Genomic DNA, 20,451 nt, shown 5'->3' on the forward strand with positions numbered 1-20,451 from the left:
GTTTGGAGGTGGTAATTTTAACAAAACTTTCTCAACTTCTATAGTGCTTAGGTAATTTAACAATCTTTTACTTCCAAGGAGAGGGGGTTATTCTAACCCCCTTCACTAAAGGGCTATACACCACAAATGCTTCCCTCCTGAAACTGTTTTAATGATAGGTTTACAAAAGTTATGGAAGTTATTCTTATTTTAGACATCTTTACAATTTTGCTAATTTGATTTTACTTAAGTTATTTAAAAATTCATTTCCAGTAGCAAATTTCAACATTCATTGCTTGTGGAAATGAATACTTCAGATTCAATTTCATTGTTTGTATTTATCCAGGACATGCAGCATTTAAGTGATATTCTTCTTCTTTATCATTCCAGCTGATAGAAAAGCACTCTTCAATGGATTTGCCCATCATCCATATGCCATGGGGCCTCTGCCTTTCATGCCATTCAACAATCATATGCTGTCTCCTCCTGTATCCTTGGCAATGGCCTCTCACCTTGGCTTACGACCTGATGGGGCAATGCTAAAAGAAAGGTCAAGCTCAGATTCAGATGTCATTTCACCAAGGTATGTGAAAACAGAAGGGTGGCTTTAAGTATGGGGAATGAAATGAACTTTGTATTGTATTTGATATAGTCTTGCACAAGAAACATTTCCAAATATTGAGATCTTCATGTTCATTTTATCATCCATTTCATGTTCATGGCCTGAATATAGCTGAAATATTGCTGCTCGGGCATTAAACCCCAACAATCAATCAATCAATCAATCAATCCAAATATTGAAATCGAATGAGCCTTAATATCTTGAAGTAATAATACCTTCAATAGAAATGAAGCACTATCAATACTGCATCAATTCTTTTGTCTAGATTCACTTTTAGAATAACCTTTTATTCCATTTATTTGTATGGTTATTGGGAGTTATATTTTAACAGAAGCCTCTCATTACGATCATACTAGCAGTCAATATAGTATCAGTTGTAGTCAGACCTGACAGACAGTAATCTAGCCCCAATAATACAAACGTGCCATTATTACTATTTATTCCATCACATTGAACAACGTCTGTTTCCCAATGTCATTTTATTTTGCCCATTTCCTGTGTGCTGCTTCAACAAACTTACAATTATTATACAATTTATACTCGTCATGAAAATGTCTTGCCGTTAAGTGGCAGAAAATCAGATCTTCTGAGAGAGATTCTCTGTAAATGATATACATTTACGATATTCGTAATCGGAGAAAATGATCAGGTTTCATTGTCGATCTGTAGAAATTGTCTCCCCTTTCCTGTCACAATTAACATGTTTATGGCAATCATACTTGAGTGATTTTATTTGTCTTTCATAAAGTGGGGATGCATTAAGTTGTGGCTGAGATGGACTCTAAATTACACCAAATTGAATCATTTGTGTCGGGAAGAAAATAGATGTGTTGGAATGATTTGGTTTCATGACAAGTGCAATAATAGTGAGAGTTATTGCATGAGTAGTCTTTTCTAACCAAGGTTTACAACAGCACAAGCACTTAAGGTAGACCTAGGGTAGGGGACACAACTCTTACAAATCATTCAAATGTTTGTATTCACAATTTTTATCAATCTCATGTAATCATCGAAGTAACTTGAACTGATTTCAACTGTTTCAAATGAAAGCTTGATAGGCTTTGGTGAAATTGAATATGATACAAACATATCACTGATTTCAAGAGTTGTTTCAGTTGCACCTGGTTTTTAGTGGAGTCTGAGTTGCTCATTTGCTTTTGTTACTTTGTATGTATGATTTTAGTTACTTTATGTTCTTTGTTGTGTATGTCTGTTTTCCATGTCTGGTCTTTGTCCCAGGATTACATTCTTTTGATTACCGCTATAACATTGGTTCCCTTGATTACTCTTATATTCTGTGAGTGTTGGCTTTATGTCCCATTTGAAATCAAAGTCACAGGTCCATTCATGTTAAGTCAGACATAGAAAACAAACCATTAATTTTGATTATTATATTCCTATAAGTATTTAATTCTCCACATCCTGTGTCTGTCTGTCTGTCTGTCTGTCTGTCTGTCTATCTGTCTGTCTCTCTGCCTGTTTGCCTGTCCATCATGGATATAGAGTATCTCCTTTAATCTTTGAAATAAACTGCAGTCATTGATATTGAATTTAACTTGGCACACTAATTGCAAGCCTGCAAGTCTTCTTTTAGCTTGATTCAGAAACTTTGATTATTTTATTATTTTCTTCATTTGAGCCAACCTCAGATTTAAATGATAGCCCATCCAGTTTATGTATTTCCATGAATTACATGCCTTGAAACCAAATACATAAAATTAATTTCTTCAAAGATGCATAAATTTAGCATGAAACTGATGACACACATTAGAAATAAGAAATTATATCAAAATGCTTAAAAATTACATCGCAAAGACATTAAGTGCCTCCCTGATTCAGATCAGCATATTAAAACCAAAGAATAAAATTCTTTTATTTGTTTGAAGATGGGGAAATAAAGATTTTATTTAAAAGAAAATCATAATCAGTAAATGTGAATGATATTCAATCAGTGGTTAAAAGAGAGATTTTATTATTTCTTTGATTTTAACGACCATCTTACATCATAAGGCCTGTATCATTCAGGTATCTTTTGAAATTAATCTGAAAGAAGGGATAAAACCATTTCATCATGAAAGCATTAATTAGCACAAAACCATTTCTCGAAAATATTATCAAAAGATTCATATGTATCTTTGTGTAATTTATGGAGTAATATTTTGAATTATGACAAATCTTTTGATGCAGGAAGATTTCAAAAGAACCATGATTTTTCCAACAAACTTATTAAGAATATTTGTACTCTAGTTCACAAAGAGGAAAATGTTTTTCTGCACTGAGAAAAAGAAAGCAAAAATAACATGAAATAGAAAAAATGGGTAAGGATTTGTAGTAGAAATAATTATAAAATCTTCCGAGTGATATTTGTTAAAAAACATATGGTATAAATATTCAGCATGACATAATGTCTTTCTGCTAACAGGTTAATAAAATTACATTTATACAGAGATCTTAAGCCGTAATGATTTAAAACATCTTTTCGTAATTATTGTGAATATATTATCTACCGCTGGAAGATGTGATGGCAAGCTTTTTACATCTGAGCTTGAGGGGGTTGGGTGTACTTGGAGGCTGAACTCTTTTCTGTTTAGAATACTGAAAACTACAAGGTTTTTATATATTCCTTTGACTGTTTGAAGAATTGCTCACCTTTTTTGCCCACACAAATATGAAGACAAGATTTTTTGGGAAGATATTTTTAACCTGGGTTTGTTGCATTACACTTAATCACACAAATGTACAAAGATCATTAATGTAAATATCTTATATATGTTAAAATCACAAGTTAATTCTTCGGATGATTTTTGTGAATATTATGTAAATAAAATAAATCTTCATGACCACTACGACAGGTTTTTTGGGGTGGGGTAGGGGAACCATGACTGAATTAATATGTATTTGTTGCTGTCAAAGTACTGATATATGTCCACATTTGAAAGGAGGACTGAGCCTAATTCTAAAAAATTCTGAACTTTAGATTATTTTCATCAAATCTTGACCCAACTGAAAATTGAAATATCTGTACCAAGTCATGACCATGACCTACTGCACTCTACTTTGGTGGTGTGCAGGTAATATCTATTTTGTCAAATTTAATTTGGACTTGACTTGATTAGGGATCAGATTAGTTAAATTTGTTGTTACCCTTATTTTCCACATGTCAGATTATTTAGATTTAAGGAAGTAGACCTGGGGTGAGGGATATAATTCTTGAAATCAGTGAAATGTTTGCATCATATTTGTGGCAAATTTCACTCAAGCCTGTCAAGCTTTCATTTGAAAAAGAATGAAATCAATCCAACTTTCTTTGATGTTTAAATGAGATTGATGTAAAATGCTTTAGACAATTCAGTTGATTTGTTAAGAGTTATGTCCCTACCCTAGGTCTTCCTTCTTAAGATTTGAGGAAAAATTTGCTGATTTTAGGGAGATATTTTATGAACCCAAGGCTATATTAATCTCTCTCGTCATAAACATCTTAAATAAATCATCAGACATAAAATAACATGGATCTATTGGTTTTTCACGTCATTTTTTTTTTCAGAATTAGAGAAGACAGATATGAAGGGGTACCAAAACCAATGAGACCATCTTCACCTTCATATGACCTTGACAACAGAAATTCAGATTATGACAGTAAGTATTTAAACAATTCACTTACTGACTGTACTTAAGCTGTATCTTTTTTCTGATAATAGAATGTAAACCAATTTTTGCTGCTTAGAAAATACCAAAAATCTGGAGTTTCCCATTTTTTTTTGCAGTCTTAAAATGTTTACATTTGGCATTTTCAGATTTTTTCCTTTGTTTATGTTGTTAACTGAAGTCCACAAGTTTTGCTTAAATGACCTACAGGACCATGATTTTTGACCTGTGACCTTTTTAATAAATATTGAAGGTATGAACAGGGATTTTTCTTAAGTACTGAATTCTTTATTTTTTTCAGTAATTAAATGTCAACTTTCCGTTTTTGTTGGATTTCAGATTTGATAATTCAAGATCAGGGAAAAACAATTTCCTAAAAAAAATCAAATAATTTTATAAAAGATTTCAACTTTGATGTGGATAAATACCAAAATTCCATGAATTGTGATGAAATTTTACATTTGCTTGATTTACAAAGAATGAAAACAAATTGTGTATTTTATCAGTTTTGTAGATCTATTAAGGGGTACATATATCATTGAATGTTTTCTCAGAGGTAATAGTATTATTATTAAAGACCCTAACATAATGACAATTTGATAAAGATTTAGCAAATTCAAAGCAGATAGAATCTAAGTAATAAAATAGAAACAGGCATATTTGATTTTCTGCATTTGAAATGTACATTAAGAAGCAATATTGTCCCGATTAGATCCAGTCATAGAAACATTCATAGCTATCATGGGTAATAGCCAAATGAGTTTTTTAATATAAACCACAACATTTTGACACTCTGATTTCGTTAGATATGTGAAAATTGTTTTTTTTTCTTTTCGTTTCTCCCATTACATTACGATTTTTAACAGGTTTAAATTAATGTTTTCTGTTTTCTGTATTGGATTGAATTGTTAGTGAAACGATTTTGATTACTTTTGTTACATATTAACCATCTGTATTTTCCATACTTTTTCATTCCCAGGAACATTAAAAGAATTGAAATAGTTAGATACAATGTCAATAAAAACATAGTTAAAAGTAATTTCTTTTGAAGTTATACAAATTAGAATTTTTCCTTGACTGTTGATTTTGTGCTGTTAACATGTTATGATATTATTTGTGTGATGCCACTTGCTATGGTCTTCAAAGTATGTTTTATTTGTAAAATTCAGGGTCAAAACCAGAAATATTTAAAAAAAAAAAAAAAAAAAAAAAAAATCAGGGGATGGGAAGAGGGGAGGTGGTGGTATTCTAAGCACCCAATTTTTCGGAAGGGAATTCTCTGCCACTGCAATGGAATCCTCCATTCAATGTTAATATCCAATATGATAAATCAGTGATTTTGGTAACTTTAATATGTTGAAAATCTGGATAAAAATAAAAACACACGTTCTCTCCAAAAGTTTATTATAAGTATAAAACAAAAATAATATCCAAGCATCCAACCATAGATATATCTTCTACTCTCATCCTTTTGAAGAAATAGAAAAAACCTACTTATAAGTGTTGAGTACAAAAAAAATTCTCCCTAATGGCGAGGAAATTTTACCCCATGAGAATGGGGAAAACATTTACACTTGATGATAAGTATGGTGAGAACTAAAAGATGGTAAAGAAGAAGTAAGTGGGGAGAATACATTGTATTTACACTTGTCCTTAAGTGTAGTGAGTACAAAAATATAGAGGCAAGTGAGTAATTGGGCAGAATATTGTATAGTGGTGAGTACAGAAAATTTATGTTCATTAAACCGTCGTCACATCATTCCATTAGATATAATCACCTGTATTTGGATTCTTACTTGGAATATTTTTTAACTTTAAATGTTGCTGAATTTTTTCATTTATTTCAGATAATCGACCTTTGAACCTACATATCAATGGCCATGCAAAGGACTTGCCAAATAATAAAAGTGATGATGAAATGGATGATGATGATGATAGATTGACAGATGATGAAAGAGGTGATGAAGGTATGCAAATAGGAAAGAAGATATCAATGATGGGATTCCAAGGTTTTGTGGCTTTTTTGGAGGGGGGTGTAGATGAGCATGATTTGTGCATGTTAAGGCATATTTTAAATGACTGTGTAAGGATTTGCATGACTTGAGGCAAAAAAAAAGGAGGCAGAAAGCAGATGAGATAGAAGTGGGGTGTAATAGCACTAAAAATTAGTTGTAGATATTACATAATGAAAAACTAGAGTATAAAATTACTGACAGACAGGCAGTGAAGAAAAGTATAATGAAGGCTTCAAGAGCAGAGCAAGAAATGATAGCACTATAATTAAGTTCTAGAATGTTATTGAAGTCCATGATCAACAGTTTTTAGTTGAAAGCTATTCATCAAAAATGAACTTTGATCCATATGAAGGGTCTGGTACGGAAAAAGAAAGACTTGTTTAAACTTGAGGAGGTATTTATCAAAAGACTGTAGGTTTGGTACAAGTTTGTTCATCTTTCACTACTTTTTTTAGTTTTAGCATGTGTTCCAATATTAGTCTGTCTTTATGTTATGTAGCAGTCTTTGTAAAAATCATGCAAATTCTGTATTATGTGATACACCCCCAAAAAGGCTACATATTTTTATTTTTGTCATAAAGTTGCTTTATAGATCGATATGATGAAATATATAATTATTCATTCTAACCTGTCTGCTCTTAGGAGATAATCCACATTGGAAATCCAAAAGTTTCTATTATATTTTAGTATCATTTACAGAGTTGCCTCACTTAATTTTGAATTCTACAGTGCAGTCTATATAACTTTTATGTCCTAAGAACAGTTTCTATGAAAAGCCACATAATATTTTCTGTTTACTTAAGCATTTTAAATAAAATACCAAAAAATAAAAATATGAAGGCTTTCCAATCATGTATTACATTTTGCATGATTCTTAGCTGGAGTGCTACTTAAAGATTGAATGGGGCCCTCAGTTTTAAGTTATGTGGTACCAGTCTCAAGACTTTTCTAACAAATAATTGTAGTATTAACAGGAAATGACAAGAGACAGACCAAGATAGTCATAATAAGACTTATGCATGTTAAACTGAACTGTGATGCAATCTCAGAAAAATAGTACTGAGTTATAGTATCGCCAAGTTCAACGAACTAAGGTTCTTAAGTGCACTATATTTAACGCCAACGAGAGAAACAGTAGTGTGTTTTTTGACAGAAGACAACAGTCTTATTAGATCAAAAACTCTAATTATAAAAATCACCGAGATTTGATTAAAAGAAAGCAGTTTTTAAAATGGTTCTAAATCAGATGAGTGCTTTATACTCATTATATGTTGTGTTCCGTCATTTTCTCGCTCCGCAGGATTGAACAAAATAACTCGTCGCCAAATATAACCCAAATGGAATGGTTTCCATTTAAACTATTTTATTGAAACATTCAAATTATAAATTTGAAATCTCTGCATGTAAAATTCTTAGAACACGGCAAGATATATATAATAATATTTGTTAATTATTAGTCTCATGCATTTTTCTGCATCTGTATGACTACTGTAACAGCATGTGCTGTTAATGTTCGTATTATCAAATTGTTATTTTTTAATTTCTATCTGTTCATAGTGAGTATTTATTCAGTTCTTTCTCTGAAGAAAGTATTTGGGCTCACTTTGATACAAATGAGCAGGCACAAGATAAAAAGACATGTTTTAAATCTTCTAATGAGGGAACTCAGTAGGATAGCAGTTTTGTTCTTAAAATCCTCTTTTGGACCACGCTTTCCTCATTAGAACAGCAAAATTATATTTATTTCTCAACAGAAGTTGAAGAAATTGGATTGTAATTACTTTATAAAATCTTCGTTATACAAAATTCAATGTTACAAAATAAGTTAGGAGAATTTACTAATTTTAATGTGTTTTTCACAGACGGAACTCACGTTTTCTAATTTTCTCCTAAACGATCAGTCGCCAGTTTAGAAATGTTGTACTTATTTTGTTGAGTACTTGCTGCCTCGACATTTGAGTTGTAAACTGCCTGTTATTATCCTGTTCACTTATAATTTTCTTTCATTAGGTTTGCTATGATATGTGGCAATGTTTCAGAATGGATTATTTTGATTTTATGGAGAGATTAGCATTAAAGTTCTGTTTAAAATTTGGTAAAAAGGCTGTGATGGTTTTCATTCTTTTTATATTTTAAGGACATTGTTTTTGTAATGATTTAAAAAAAACTTACCTTTTAAGTAATAATTAGTATATTAAGCTGTCAGTCTGTCTGTCTGTGTGTAGATCTAATGGGTGATTATTGGGTCTGCTGATTTTTAATTTTCAAAAAAACATTATTTTTTCATGAAGTAAAATCTGTTTGTTTGTGTCAAATTTTGCTGATTATTTCTTTCTATAAAAAGCACTGATATTTCACAATGATATATGATATATGATGGCTGGTTTTGTCAGTGGTCAAGCAGGTTTCATACCTAATCTCTTTTCATTAAATTTACTTAAGAAGTTATGTTATTCAGTTAGAAATAAAATTGTTTGGAGAAAAATTGTTCTTACATCAGAACCCTGCAGTTCCTCATTCTAAATAGAAGTGCTCCTAAGTTTGGAGAAAAATATGTTTTTACATCATTAGAGTTCTTTTTCATTTCCTTATCACAACTAATTTTATAGAATCTGGTGTAAAATGGTTAGAACTAATGAAATGAGTAGATTGTCTTTTACTGGAGTGTAAATCTAATCCATGATGTTCCTTCCTTGAGGATACTCCGTTGCCATTGTCGCGTAATATTAGCAAATTCAATCATTCACGACAGATAGTAAAAGACATTATCGATAACGAGGAAAAAGCCATGATCGTCAAATTAATAAATCCACAATTAACAGAATAAATTTATGACATGTTATTAGAAGGTCTGTCATTTTCGCGCGGTTGATTTCTCGAAGTGCTTTGAGGGACGACGTTTATGATGACGATTTGATAGGAAAATCATTCAGATGAATAAAATGATTTGTGCATTTGTTATAGAGCTGTTTAGTTCATAATCGGAAAAGTAAATTGGTTAAAAGAAAGATATACCGGGAATAATGATGCCTGATTGGTTTATAGTGTTAGAAACGAATGGAATAGAAAATTAACGGATGATCTTAGCAGAAAATTATATATCTCCAAGCCCTTTACATTATTATAGAACACCTCTGTTATTTTGCCTGAATAGAAGCAAATCATTTTTGAAAGTTGGATACTGATAGTGTGGCATGGATTGGAACAATTTTTCAGACATAATTTAAGTTTGCTATAGTGAGCAGTCATTTTAAGATTTCCTTTTACAATAGTAGGGAGCAGTCCTTTGGGTGTAAGTTGGAATCAAAGGTGTAGGGGCATTAGGCTATAAATATCACCTTAAAAATATCAACTTTGTTGTAATATACAAATTGTTCATTGTGTGGTAAAATTTATAAATATTAGGAAAAAAGAAAGTTTTGTGGCATTATTTCATTTTAATGATGTCTTTTTAATGATGCCTCAATTTTACTTCATATAACAAAAACTGCTAAGAACTGTAAGTTTTTGTTTCAGACAAATTTTCATCAAAAAAAATACATCTACAACTAAGAAAAAACTTCATGTTTTAACAAATGATAAACTCTGGAATAATGAATGTATTCACTAAATATGAATTTGTTTCTAGTTTGTGGACACCATTTTCCTGCCAAAAATATGAACAGAAAGTGACCAAAAAGTACAAAATTGACAGAATATGTGAATTTTGGTCAACTTCAAGCAATTATTTGCTCTTTTAATGCAAGATTTGTCAGAACTATTTTTATTTTCGCATTTGTGATGGATCCATGTCTCCTAATTATCAATTAAACCTTTCTACACTTTATAAATAATTTTAAGTGGTACCAGTATTTTAGGCCTTTGAGAGCCTTTATCGCCCCTTTTCCTTTGTTAAAGGCAGTAGATGCTGGTTTCACAGGATAAAATATCTAGTGTTGTGGTATTATTATTTGCTTCTTATTTTAAAACAAATCTGTTTACATAAATAAAAAAATCATATTAACTCCCCCCCCCCCAACCTCTTTTTTTTACTCTTTTTTTAGTAGTTTTTTAAAAATTACCAAGTTCACTCATGTGTTCACCTATATTGTCCTGCAAAAAATCTTTCATAAACAAACTTTTTTTCTGCTTCAAGGCTATTTCTATTTCTCGCTCTATTTATTTATTTTGACCTTTTTAACTTTAAGAAACAGCAACCCTCAAATAAGTACCTTTAAAAAAAATAAGTTCAACATACATGTATATTGATGTTTTTACAAAGATACTGGAATCAATCCTCATCTTTTCTTGAGAAATAAATGACAAATGAATTCGTAAACAAAAAAGAAAAAGGAAAAGTCAGTTAGAGAGATGAAAACATTAATTCTATATCATATTGCTTCCATATTGTTTTGTTGCAAAAATTTTGAAAGTAATCATTATGTAACATATGCATAAAAGTTGTCATAAATCAGCACATGTTTTATTCTGATTCGTTTTGTTATATTTTTCATTTTTATAATTATGATCTAAGTTAAAACATCTGGGTATTATGTAAAAAGAGAAAAAAAGGTACAAATTGATATGACTCCAAATTTATTTTATCAAGTTAGATAGCTTAGCTTTCAGATTCCAAAGGATATATCTCTGCATGTTGTAATTATTTTATGATTTGTTAAAATCCACCTCCCCCCTTCAAATTTTAGTGGTATGTTAAACATTACTTACAATCTGTCTCAGGTTTGATATAAAAAGGGTTTGAAATTAGCAGGGGCCCATTCAAAAGTTATCCCTTAAATTAAGTGTGGGCTACTAAAATTATACATTTATACATATTGCCAACCAAAAATTTAGCTGTGGTCTAGCTAGACAAAATTTCAGGTTCAAAGTCTGAAATGTTTTACCATTATATCTATAAGAAAATAAAGTGTTGATGATTCTTGAATTGAGAAAGAAATGTTTTCTGACTTTTTCTTGTTTGTTCCAACCAAAGTTGTAGTGAAGAAGACCAAATTATTCCTTGATTATGGAAACTTTCCTGATTTTAGGAGAGTCCGATTACCAATTTCATTGGGATACCAATAAAACAATAACAAGAAACCAGTTGACACTCTCACATTAGGGAGTAAACTCCCTCAAAATTAATGAAAAATTAAGAATCTCCTACATCAAAATGTAAGATTTTTGGGAGGTTATTTGTTACAATTACTTTATTTTCTTTGAAAAATATTTAACAATTTAATTTTTACATAAACAATTTGCTTTTATGTAAAAAAAAACTCCCACAGGAGACAATGTCGGTTTGGAGAATCTCCCACATAAACTGTTTCAAAGATTAAATGGTGTGACTCCCTTTTCACTATGTCTAACTATAAAAGCACCCTCATCACTTTTTAGGGTTATAAAAACAAAAACCGTCCCTTTCTCTCTCACTGATCACCAAGACCAAACATAAGATTTTATGACTAAGCTCTACTTAGAAAATGAAGTAAAGACCCTTTCTTTCCCTCCTAGGAGCTAATGACTCATGGTTTATCGAAAATTTCATACTATTACTCAAAAATTTCAACTTTCAAAAACAAAAATACTCATGTAAAAATTATTTTTCTCAATTCCTCCTTAATATTCGTAATACATTATAAAGTTACTCGGTTCTTTCCATCCATAAATCACGCTGAAAACCATCTTTTTGCATTAAACAATATCGCTTTGCCGAAGTATACAAGTCCTTATACACTTGTGTGATTAGTTTATGTACTCCTTCTTGAGATATCTTGAAAATATTAATAATTGTAAACCAGAGCTTTATTATTCTGATTCAAGAGCTTAATTTGTGCACTTGTGTTTATTATTTTCTTTTTATGTATTTGCAAGTGTTACTTGTCGTAAAGAAAACTTTTAACAGCAGTTTATTTCTTGAAATCTGGTTTTTATCCTATCTTGAATAATATTATGTTGATTTTGAGTTTTGTTGATTTTAAATTGAAAAACCATAAATAAGAAATTTTATTTGGCATGAAATATGATATAGATTCGGGACACATCTTTTGAAATCAAGGAATTAATTGGTAGCAGTGAGGTCATTTGAAGTTTGCATTTAAGGAGGTAGACTTAGGGTTAGGGACACAACTGTTACAAATCATTGGAACATTCGTATTCAACTTTTCACATAAAACTCATGTAAGCATCAAAGTAACTTGGATTAATTTCATTCTGTTTCAGAAGAAAGTTTGATAGGCTTTGGTGAAATTGAATTTGATACAAACAGATCACTGATTTCAAGAGTTATGTCCCTTACCCTAGATCTACCTCCTTAAAATATCGTCCCTGCCTACCCCTAGAAAAGTTTATTTGTTCCTTATAAATGTCCTACAAATTCTTTGCAATTTGTATATTGAATTTTGAATTCTTGTTAACAGAAAACAAAAATCCTTGTTTCGAAAATTTAGAAATTATCCTCCACATCGATTATTTTTGTTTTTGGGGCAGAAATGCATTTCAGGTATTTTCGATATTGAGTAAAATTCAAATAATGTTGCAAAATTTCAATAGTACAGCTGAAAATCATTGCAATAACAATTTATGAGCAATTTTTGTAATAAGAAAAATCATTATAATATTTTTGAACTGATCATTTTATCTTCACAGATCTTGACAACAGCCATGATGATAGTGAAGTTGGCCATCTCAGTGAAAATGAAGATAAAACACCAACACAGCCCAGCAGCTTTTCTAACCCTCTGCTAAATGGCGAGACTGCATCAATATCATCGATAGAGACATTACTCCTCAACATACAAGGCTTACTTAAAGTGGCTGCAGAGAATGCACGTCATCATGAAAGACAACTCAGTTATGAAAAAGGTGAGTTTTTGGAACACAAAAATATGTCAAAAAGTATTTAACAAGAAATGCTTTGAAAAGGTTGTACTGAAGTATGCTGCTCTATTTTGCAGCAAAATCTTAACTTTTGTATAACATAGAATTTTGACCCCAACCCGACCTATCAATATTCAAATAAAAAAGGTGAGGGTTGAAGGGTCAGATGCAAATATAACTAGGTTTCTTATAAAAAATCAGTTTGTCTCATTATATGCAGCCTTACATTTATCTGCTACCCCTCCCCTGAGATTGCACCTCTTTTTAAAATGACCTTCAGCTTTAGTAACTCTTTTGCAAGTTGTTCTAAGAAATTGTCTCCCTTGCTATCATTCATACCGTACGTTGATAGTCATTGATCGCGTAGGTGTGGGATAATTTTGACAAAGGTCAGGATTTTCATGCTTCAGTTTATTATCAAATTTTCTGCCATAAGATTATGAATGAATGTTGTTTATTTGTTTGAAATGAATCAACGAGAAATGAAGAAATTGCACCGATTAACTTGAGATGTGCAAACGATTAAATTTACACATTTTTTGGCAATTGGGTTTTAAATGGCAAATTATAGTATTTGGTAAACATGAGAAAAATTTTATTGTATAAAATCCTCACGTGATACCCTTGTTCAAAACCAATGATCATTTTTTGTTTGAATTGGCATAACAAAAAGTATTATATTAATTTTCTGCATGTATATATTGGATACCAGGGTTTTAAAATTCATGAAATTTTTTTTATAAGGAAATTGTAAGCAAGAAAAATTGATGCTTTGTTGTGTGCACCTAATATTTGTGAAATAAATCCCTGAAAAAATTATTATTAATTGTATTTTGAAATAATTAAATTAACAACTAAGCTTGATGATATTGCAGCTTCAATTTTGTTGCTCCAAGTACTCCACATTAAAATGTAATCATTGAAGAATTAAAAGAAACATTCAGGAAAAAAAATTATAGAGAGGCTTATTGTTTTTCTGCATTTTTTTCAAGAGTTAATACCACATGTATGACAAATTGATCCTAATGAAAATTTTATAAATTTTTCGCCCCATTTATTGTACAGGTGTGCAGATGTCATGAGTTGATGCATCCAAGGTCATTTCATTTTAAATACCACCATTTGTTGTGACACAAGCCTAGCATAAAAAATTATAGAGAGCATACACTGCTAAATTTATAATGTTACCAAATGCTATACTTAACTCTCCTTCAAGTTATTGCAATTTTACAAACATATAGTTTACAATAGCATTTGTTTTGTTCTGTGAGAACTGCTTTTTCTTGAACCGTAAAAAACGTGTTCAATGAACATGTCATAAAATGCAGTAAAATGCGTATAAGAAACATAAAAATTGTATGTTATGGGGGCTATTAGTACTATTTTTCTGATTGTTCTTCATGGTTGAGTGAGTTAGTACTGAATCACCGTGGTATCATTTCAATTCATCCAAATTGTACCACTTTTGTTCAAAAAGAAACTTGTGTATTATCAGCGAATCGTATATTCGTTTGCAATCTGATTCTAATTTTCCAATATTCAGTCGTAGGAAAATTTGACGCTAGACTGATATTTAAAAAGAACATTGGGTACATTCGCGATCGCTATACACTTGAATAAGATTAGCTTCAAGAGTTAAATGCCTCATAAATCAGGGTTTTCTTTATATGTAAATATTTTAATTCTAACGATTAAATTTCATTAACTTCATCAGTCCGATTCTAAGTCTATAATATTGTTTTGCGGTATCTAATTTGCATAATCACTCTGACTTTATTAAATACAGATAAAGTATTATTTCTTGCAATTATGTAAAGTTGTGCATTTTATTCTAAAGATATTTCAGTTAATGATTGAAATGACATTGATTTAAGTAACATACCTGTAAAATTTGATGAGTTTCTGTTGCAAAATTTAATTGATGGTTTGGGAATGTTCGGAATCTGTGAAATTATTCGATTGTCATTCTAAGTACTACCATCGACATCAAAGAGAATTTTGGGATGTTAGACTTGTATTTGTGGATTTAATTTATTTTTCGTATCGTAATTAGCCGTAATTTGATTTGGTATCATAGATTTAGGGATTAATGATTAGCTCTTTTCCGTTTCTTTCATTAAAACCTTTTCACTTTCATTTATTTCATCCAACATTGCAATTGAATATGAAATGAAGCCTGTTTCCTTTTTCTCCTCATAAGCAATGGGAAAAAATACTGAGCATTAAAGGGTAGAAAAGGCTTTAAAAGGACATCGAAATTAAATACAGATCCTTCTAATTAACATGCAGACACAAAATTAATTGAAATTCAGTGCACTGAGATATTGATTTAGTTGATATGTAGCCATGTAAAATGGGGATTAGATATTACCAATTTGTCCAATCAGAGTAATTTTTTTGCGAAAGGACAGCTCCCTTTTGTTACTTTGTATGTATGATTTTAGTTACTTTATGTTCTTTGTTGTGTACTTCTGTTTTCCATGTCTGGTCTTTGTCCCTGGATTACATTCTTTTGATTACTGCTATAACCTTGGTTCCCTTGATTACTCTTTCCCAATAAAGTTGCAATGATTTTTAGTGTTGTAAAGCTGTTAACTTAGCATATTTTGTCTAGCAAACATATTTGCTGGAAACAATTTGTACAGTTTCAAAAAATGATAACATGTAATATAATGTATAATGTAAAAAGTAAATTTTTTTCCACTTACATGCATGTTCACTGCAAAAATAGTGAATATTAGTACACCTTGAAAATTTATGCTGAAACAATAAATTACTAGGAATTTAGAAAGACGGTATACATTACAGTTTATTTTCCATCATTTCATTTTGAATTAGTAAATTTTTTATTTGTTGACTGACAAAAACTCTCTCATAAATATAAAACTTTGGGTAAAATGTATTTCATGGATCTTGTCTCAGTTGAAAGTTCTCATTTTTGGCTGATTTTTCCTTGGCCATCACAAATATCTCCCTTAAACCAAGGTTCATGATAAGTTTAGATAATATGTAAAATAAATATCAAGCAAACATGTGAACAAAATAGTAAAAAAAAATTTCATATTACAAGAATACCAATATCAGAATACAGTATTTCATAAAGCATTTATGTTTCAAACTGAGTGCATATAGATTTGCAGATGATTTGCACTTTTTTTTTATTTCATTGATGTATGTGGAGAAAGTTATTTAGATGCACTTTGTGCAGTAAATAATAGGAAGACAAGTTTCTTTTATGGTTTTGGATTTCCATTAAGTTTTATGCTAAGCGAATTTCAATGATTTAAATTGTTGGAAATATTTTACTTTCAAATAAAACCATTTCGAATACATTTATGTACTCCAGACTGCGAAATGATAAAAAACTAATTTTATTAACTTTTATTTTGATCTCCCCTCAATAAATTATATGCTAATTTAAATTCACATTAAAATAAAATAATTTTGGCTCGAGTTTTGTAACGTGTCATCAATTTCAATTTTATATTTGTTTCATGCTCAGCGTAGCATTAAGAAATAAAAATGAGAATTTATTGAGAAGTCCTGCTGTTCACTGTTATTTTTATCTACTCATTTGCATAATTTAGGAACCTTACATTTTCTCAATTGTTGAAGTCACAAATTCTCAATAAGTTTTATATTTTTATTACTATCATATTTATTTCAGAATATATTTAGATGAAATTTGAGCATTTAATTTATTTGAACAAAATGTATATTATAGTAGTCAAAAATGATTTACGAGTTGGTGATGAATTTCAAGATTTGCTTGACAAAAACATGTTTACTTCAAAAATAACTTTCCTTTCAAAATAGAATGAATTTATAAAAAGAGAAATTAATTTAATTGATTGGAAGTAAAAAATAACACTGGGTGGTCATAAGCCTTAATGGGAAGAGTCAGTGTCTGTCTTCCCAGTTATCATATTTTCATGGGGAGATGAAAAAAAACGATATCATAAACTTTAAGTCAAATTAACATCCATTGAGGAAAGCTTTTTTATGAAAAAAAAAACGTTGTTTAGCTAATAATCTCTCAAAAGCTCAAATGAAGAAATTAATGTCATAAAATCAGCATCTTCTCAAAGCCAAAATGGTGAAATAAATGTCATGAAATTAGCATCCTCTCAAAGCTAGTATGGTGAGGTTTACATTCTCTCAAAGTTAATATGGTGATATTAACATCATCTAACAGCTGATATGGTGATATTAACATCACCTAACAGCTAGTATGGTGATATTAACATCACCTAACAGCTGATATGGTGATATTAACATCACCTAACAGCTAGTATGGTGATATTAACATCACCTAACAGCTGATATGGTGATATTAACATCATCTTAAAGCTAGTAAGGTGAGGTTAACATCATCTTAAAGCTAGTAAGGTGAGGTTAACATCATCTTAAAGCTAGTAAGGTGAGGTTAACATTCTCTCAAAGCTAGCATGGGGAAATAATGATGTGAAATTACATCATTTTGATGCTAATTGGTTGTAAATATTGATAGTTCTTTAAGGGATTTGGGCAAAGATTTATACATGACATTATTTCTTTAAGGGTTTTTACATAACATTAGATCTTTAGGGGTTTTGGGCAAAGATATGTATACAGGACAGTAGTTCATTAAAGCATTTTATACATGACATTAATTCTTTAGGGGTTTTGGGCAAAGATTGTGTACATGACATTAGTTCTTCAAGGGTTTTTGGCAAAGATTGTGTACATGACATTAGTTCTTCAAGGGTTTTGGGCAAAGATTGTGTAGTAGGAGGTTCACAATGGGAATATATAATACAGATTCTGTGAAAGTTTTGTTTAATGTCATTCAGCGGTGTTGGAGGAGTAAATGATAAGAGATGGGGACCCCTATGTGTAATGGGAGGAAGGAAGTACAGACGGAAGGACATCGGATACCCCTATCACTCTATAAAGGAAAGAATGACTGATGATTGTATTTGAAATCTTCAGAACCTGAACAACAAAAACAATGTGAAAAAAATTATCATTTTTTAATGGAATTCAAATGTCATCCTAAGATTAAATATGATCAATGGTGATTGACAATATTTTCATTCATTTGCAAGAATCTCCCTGGAGAGAACAAACTTCCTTACACAACCATTATTTCAAATTAAACCCCTATTTAACTTGGAATCATGAAAAAAAATAATAATTAGTATTTTCAGGTAATGGATTTGATAATGGCACTAGAGATTTCATTTCTGGCTAACATCCGTATGTGAACCACACTGGTAATATAAGAATGGTTTCCTATTTTGATGATTTTGACTTTGGCAGGATGCACGACACTTTATGGAATAATTCGGTAAAATAATTACGCCGTATCATCTCGTATTTAACAATCATATACTTTCCTATTAGAAATGTAAATGAAAAGGCAATCGTTCTAATGATTTAATACTGTAGCACAGTAATAGTTTTGTCTTTGGCTAAATGGAAATTAAAGGGACAAATCTCTATGGACTTCTTGTGTTATTTTAATAATAGGCTTATAGCATGGAAACCATTGTGATATCTCAGCTTGAAGATCGTAGGTTGATGGTTTTATTTGTTGTGCATCACAAATCCAGTCAGTGTTTAGGAAATGAAATATTTAATAATTTCTTCAATGACAGTAAAAGCCGGAAATTTACTGTTCCTTTTTTGTAAAATTTGAGAATTTAAACATGTATTAGGATTAAGTAGCCACATTATATGGTTCTATGACTTGAGTCCTTAAATATACCAGCAAAATTTGACCACAATTTAAGTAGAAAAATGCAAAGAACTTTGAAATAGACTGTAAGATGTGAATTAAGAAATGGACTATAGTAACAAAAATGTTTGTATTGAATAAAAAGTAAAAAAAGTAGAGAAAAAAAGTTTTAATGCAGTTTAATGAGTCAAATTGTCTTTTAGCATATGTGGTCAGAATATCTTATCTACTCTGAACAAAAAAAAATGTCTGTTCAATTCTGAAACTTTGGTGATATTCAAATGGAATAATGACTTCTATACTATAAGGATGATAGGTCAGAGCTTTTATTTCTAATTACTTTTTAATACAGACGAAATCCCATTAGCTTTTTTAACATCAGACTAAAATAAAATAATTTTATACCGATCTTTATGTCAATTCTCATCTTGTTTCTCATCTTCGTCTTGATAGTCCTCGTGTTCCATTGGGTTTTTATGCTCTATGAATGGCCAGTTTTATTCAGTGCTATTTGTCAAAGGGAAATAAAATGGACGTGTCTTTACGATTGATGTCTCCAATCAAATGAATTTTCGTAATCTTACGCTATAGATGATAATTAACATGGTACTATACTGCAATAAGGAATTAGAAAAAGAGGTTTCTTTGGTGACATTTCCTTGTAAACTTGTTGAAGTGCATATGGATTTTAGTGCAAAGACTTATTTTTAACAATTTTCTAGCTTTTTTTAAATATTTTTTTTCATAAAAAGAATATTTACACAAGCATTGCTTTCCTGATGAATTAAAACCCAGAATGTTTGTATACTTCCTACATGGTTGTTGTACAAGAGTAATCAAAGGAACCAAGATTCTAGCAGAAATGAAAAGAATGTAATCCAGGGACAAAGACCAGACATGGAAAACAGACAAACACAACTAAGAACATAAAGTAACTAAAATGATATATACTAAGTAATAAAAGTAAATGAACAACTCGGACTCCACTGAAAACTGGGAGCATGGACCAGGTGCACCAGTAGGGTAAGTGTCCTCTGCTTTTCTAGAAACACCCGCTGAGTTGCTTACAAAAGTCATGTCCATTAGTTATGATGCCACAAAAACTATTTTCCATAATGACAACTTAACTTATGACTGAATTTAAACTTACAATTTTTTTTTGTGAAGGACAATTTTGCAATTAATAAAGTGCCAGATTATGGAGGTTTCACTGTTATGTATGTATTTAGTAAGGGAGATAATTTTAACTTTGTGCTATGATTTGTTCTATAGTGTGCTCAAATAGGCCTAAATAATAGAAAACTATTTGAATTGGGATTTTCTGTTGGATATATACTGTTTTTGATAGGTAGATCTTCTTGTTTTGAAACTGAAATTAGAAACATTCAGATGTTTGAATTGTTTCTTGAAATGGAAAAAAAATTGTACGTCAAATTAGTAGTACAATATGAAAATAAATAGGTTAACAGCATTGAAATGAATGAATGTGTACCACAGTTTTAACTTTCTGGAATAATGAATAGTTCTTGATGTCAAGTATCATTTTATTTGCATAACAAATAATAAATGGTAACTTCATTAGTAAGGACACATCATTGAAACAAATCCACAGA

General features: G+C 30.5%; 1 protein-coding gene across 1 annotated transcript in view; it reads left to right on the top strand.

Moving 5' to 3' along the window:
* LOC148605662 (dachshund homolog 1-like) overlaps positions 1-20,451 on the top strand; it is a 62,649-nt gene that overhangs the window by 36,999 nt on the left and 5,199 nt on the right. Inside the window, exons 4-7 of the mRNA XM_088548884.1 lie at positions 370-562; positions 4,146-4,237; positions 6,094-6,213; positions 12,889-13,104. Coding sequence (XP_088405010.1) covers positions 370-562; positions 4,146-4,237; positions 6,094-6,213; positions 12,889-13,104 — 621 coding nt within the window. The remainder of the gene's footprint in view (positions 1-369; positions 563-4,145; positions 4,238-6,093; positions 6,214-12,888; positions 13,105-20,451) is intronic.

This window comes from Perna viridis, chromosome 10 (assembly GCF_037379345.1).
Source record: "Perna viridis isolate PV_CMFRI_1.1 ecotype Kerala chromosome 10, ASM3737934v1, whole genome shotgun sequence".
In the NCBI taxonomy this organism is placed as follows: domain Eukaryota; kingdom Metazoa; phylum Mollusca; class Bivalvia; order Mytilida; family Mytilidae; genus Perna; species Perna viridis.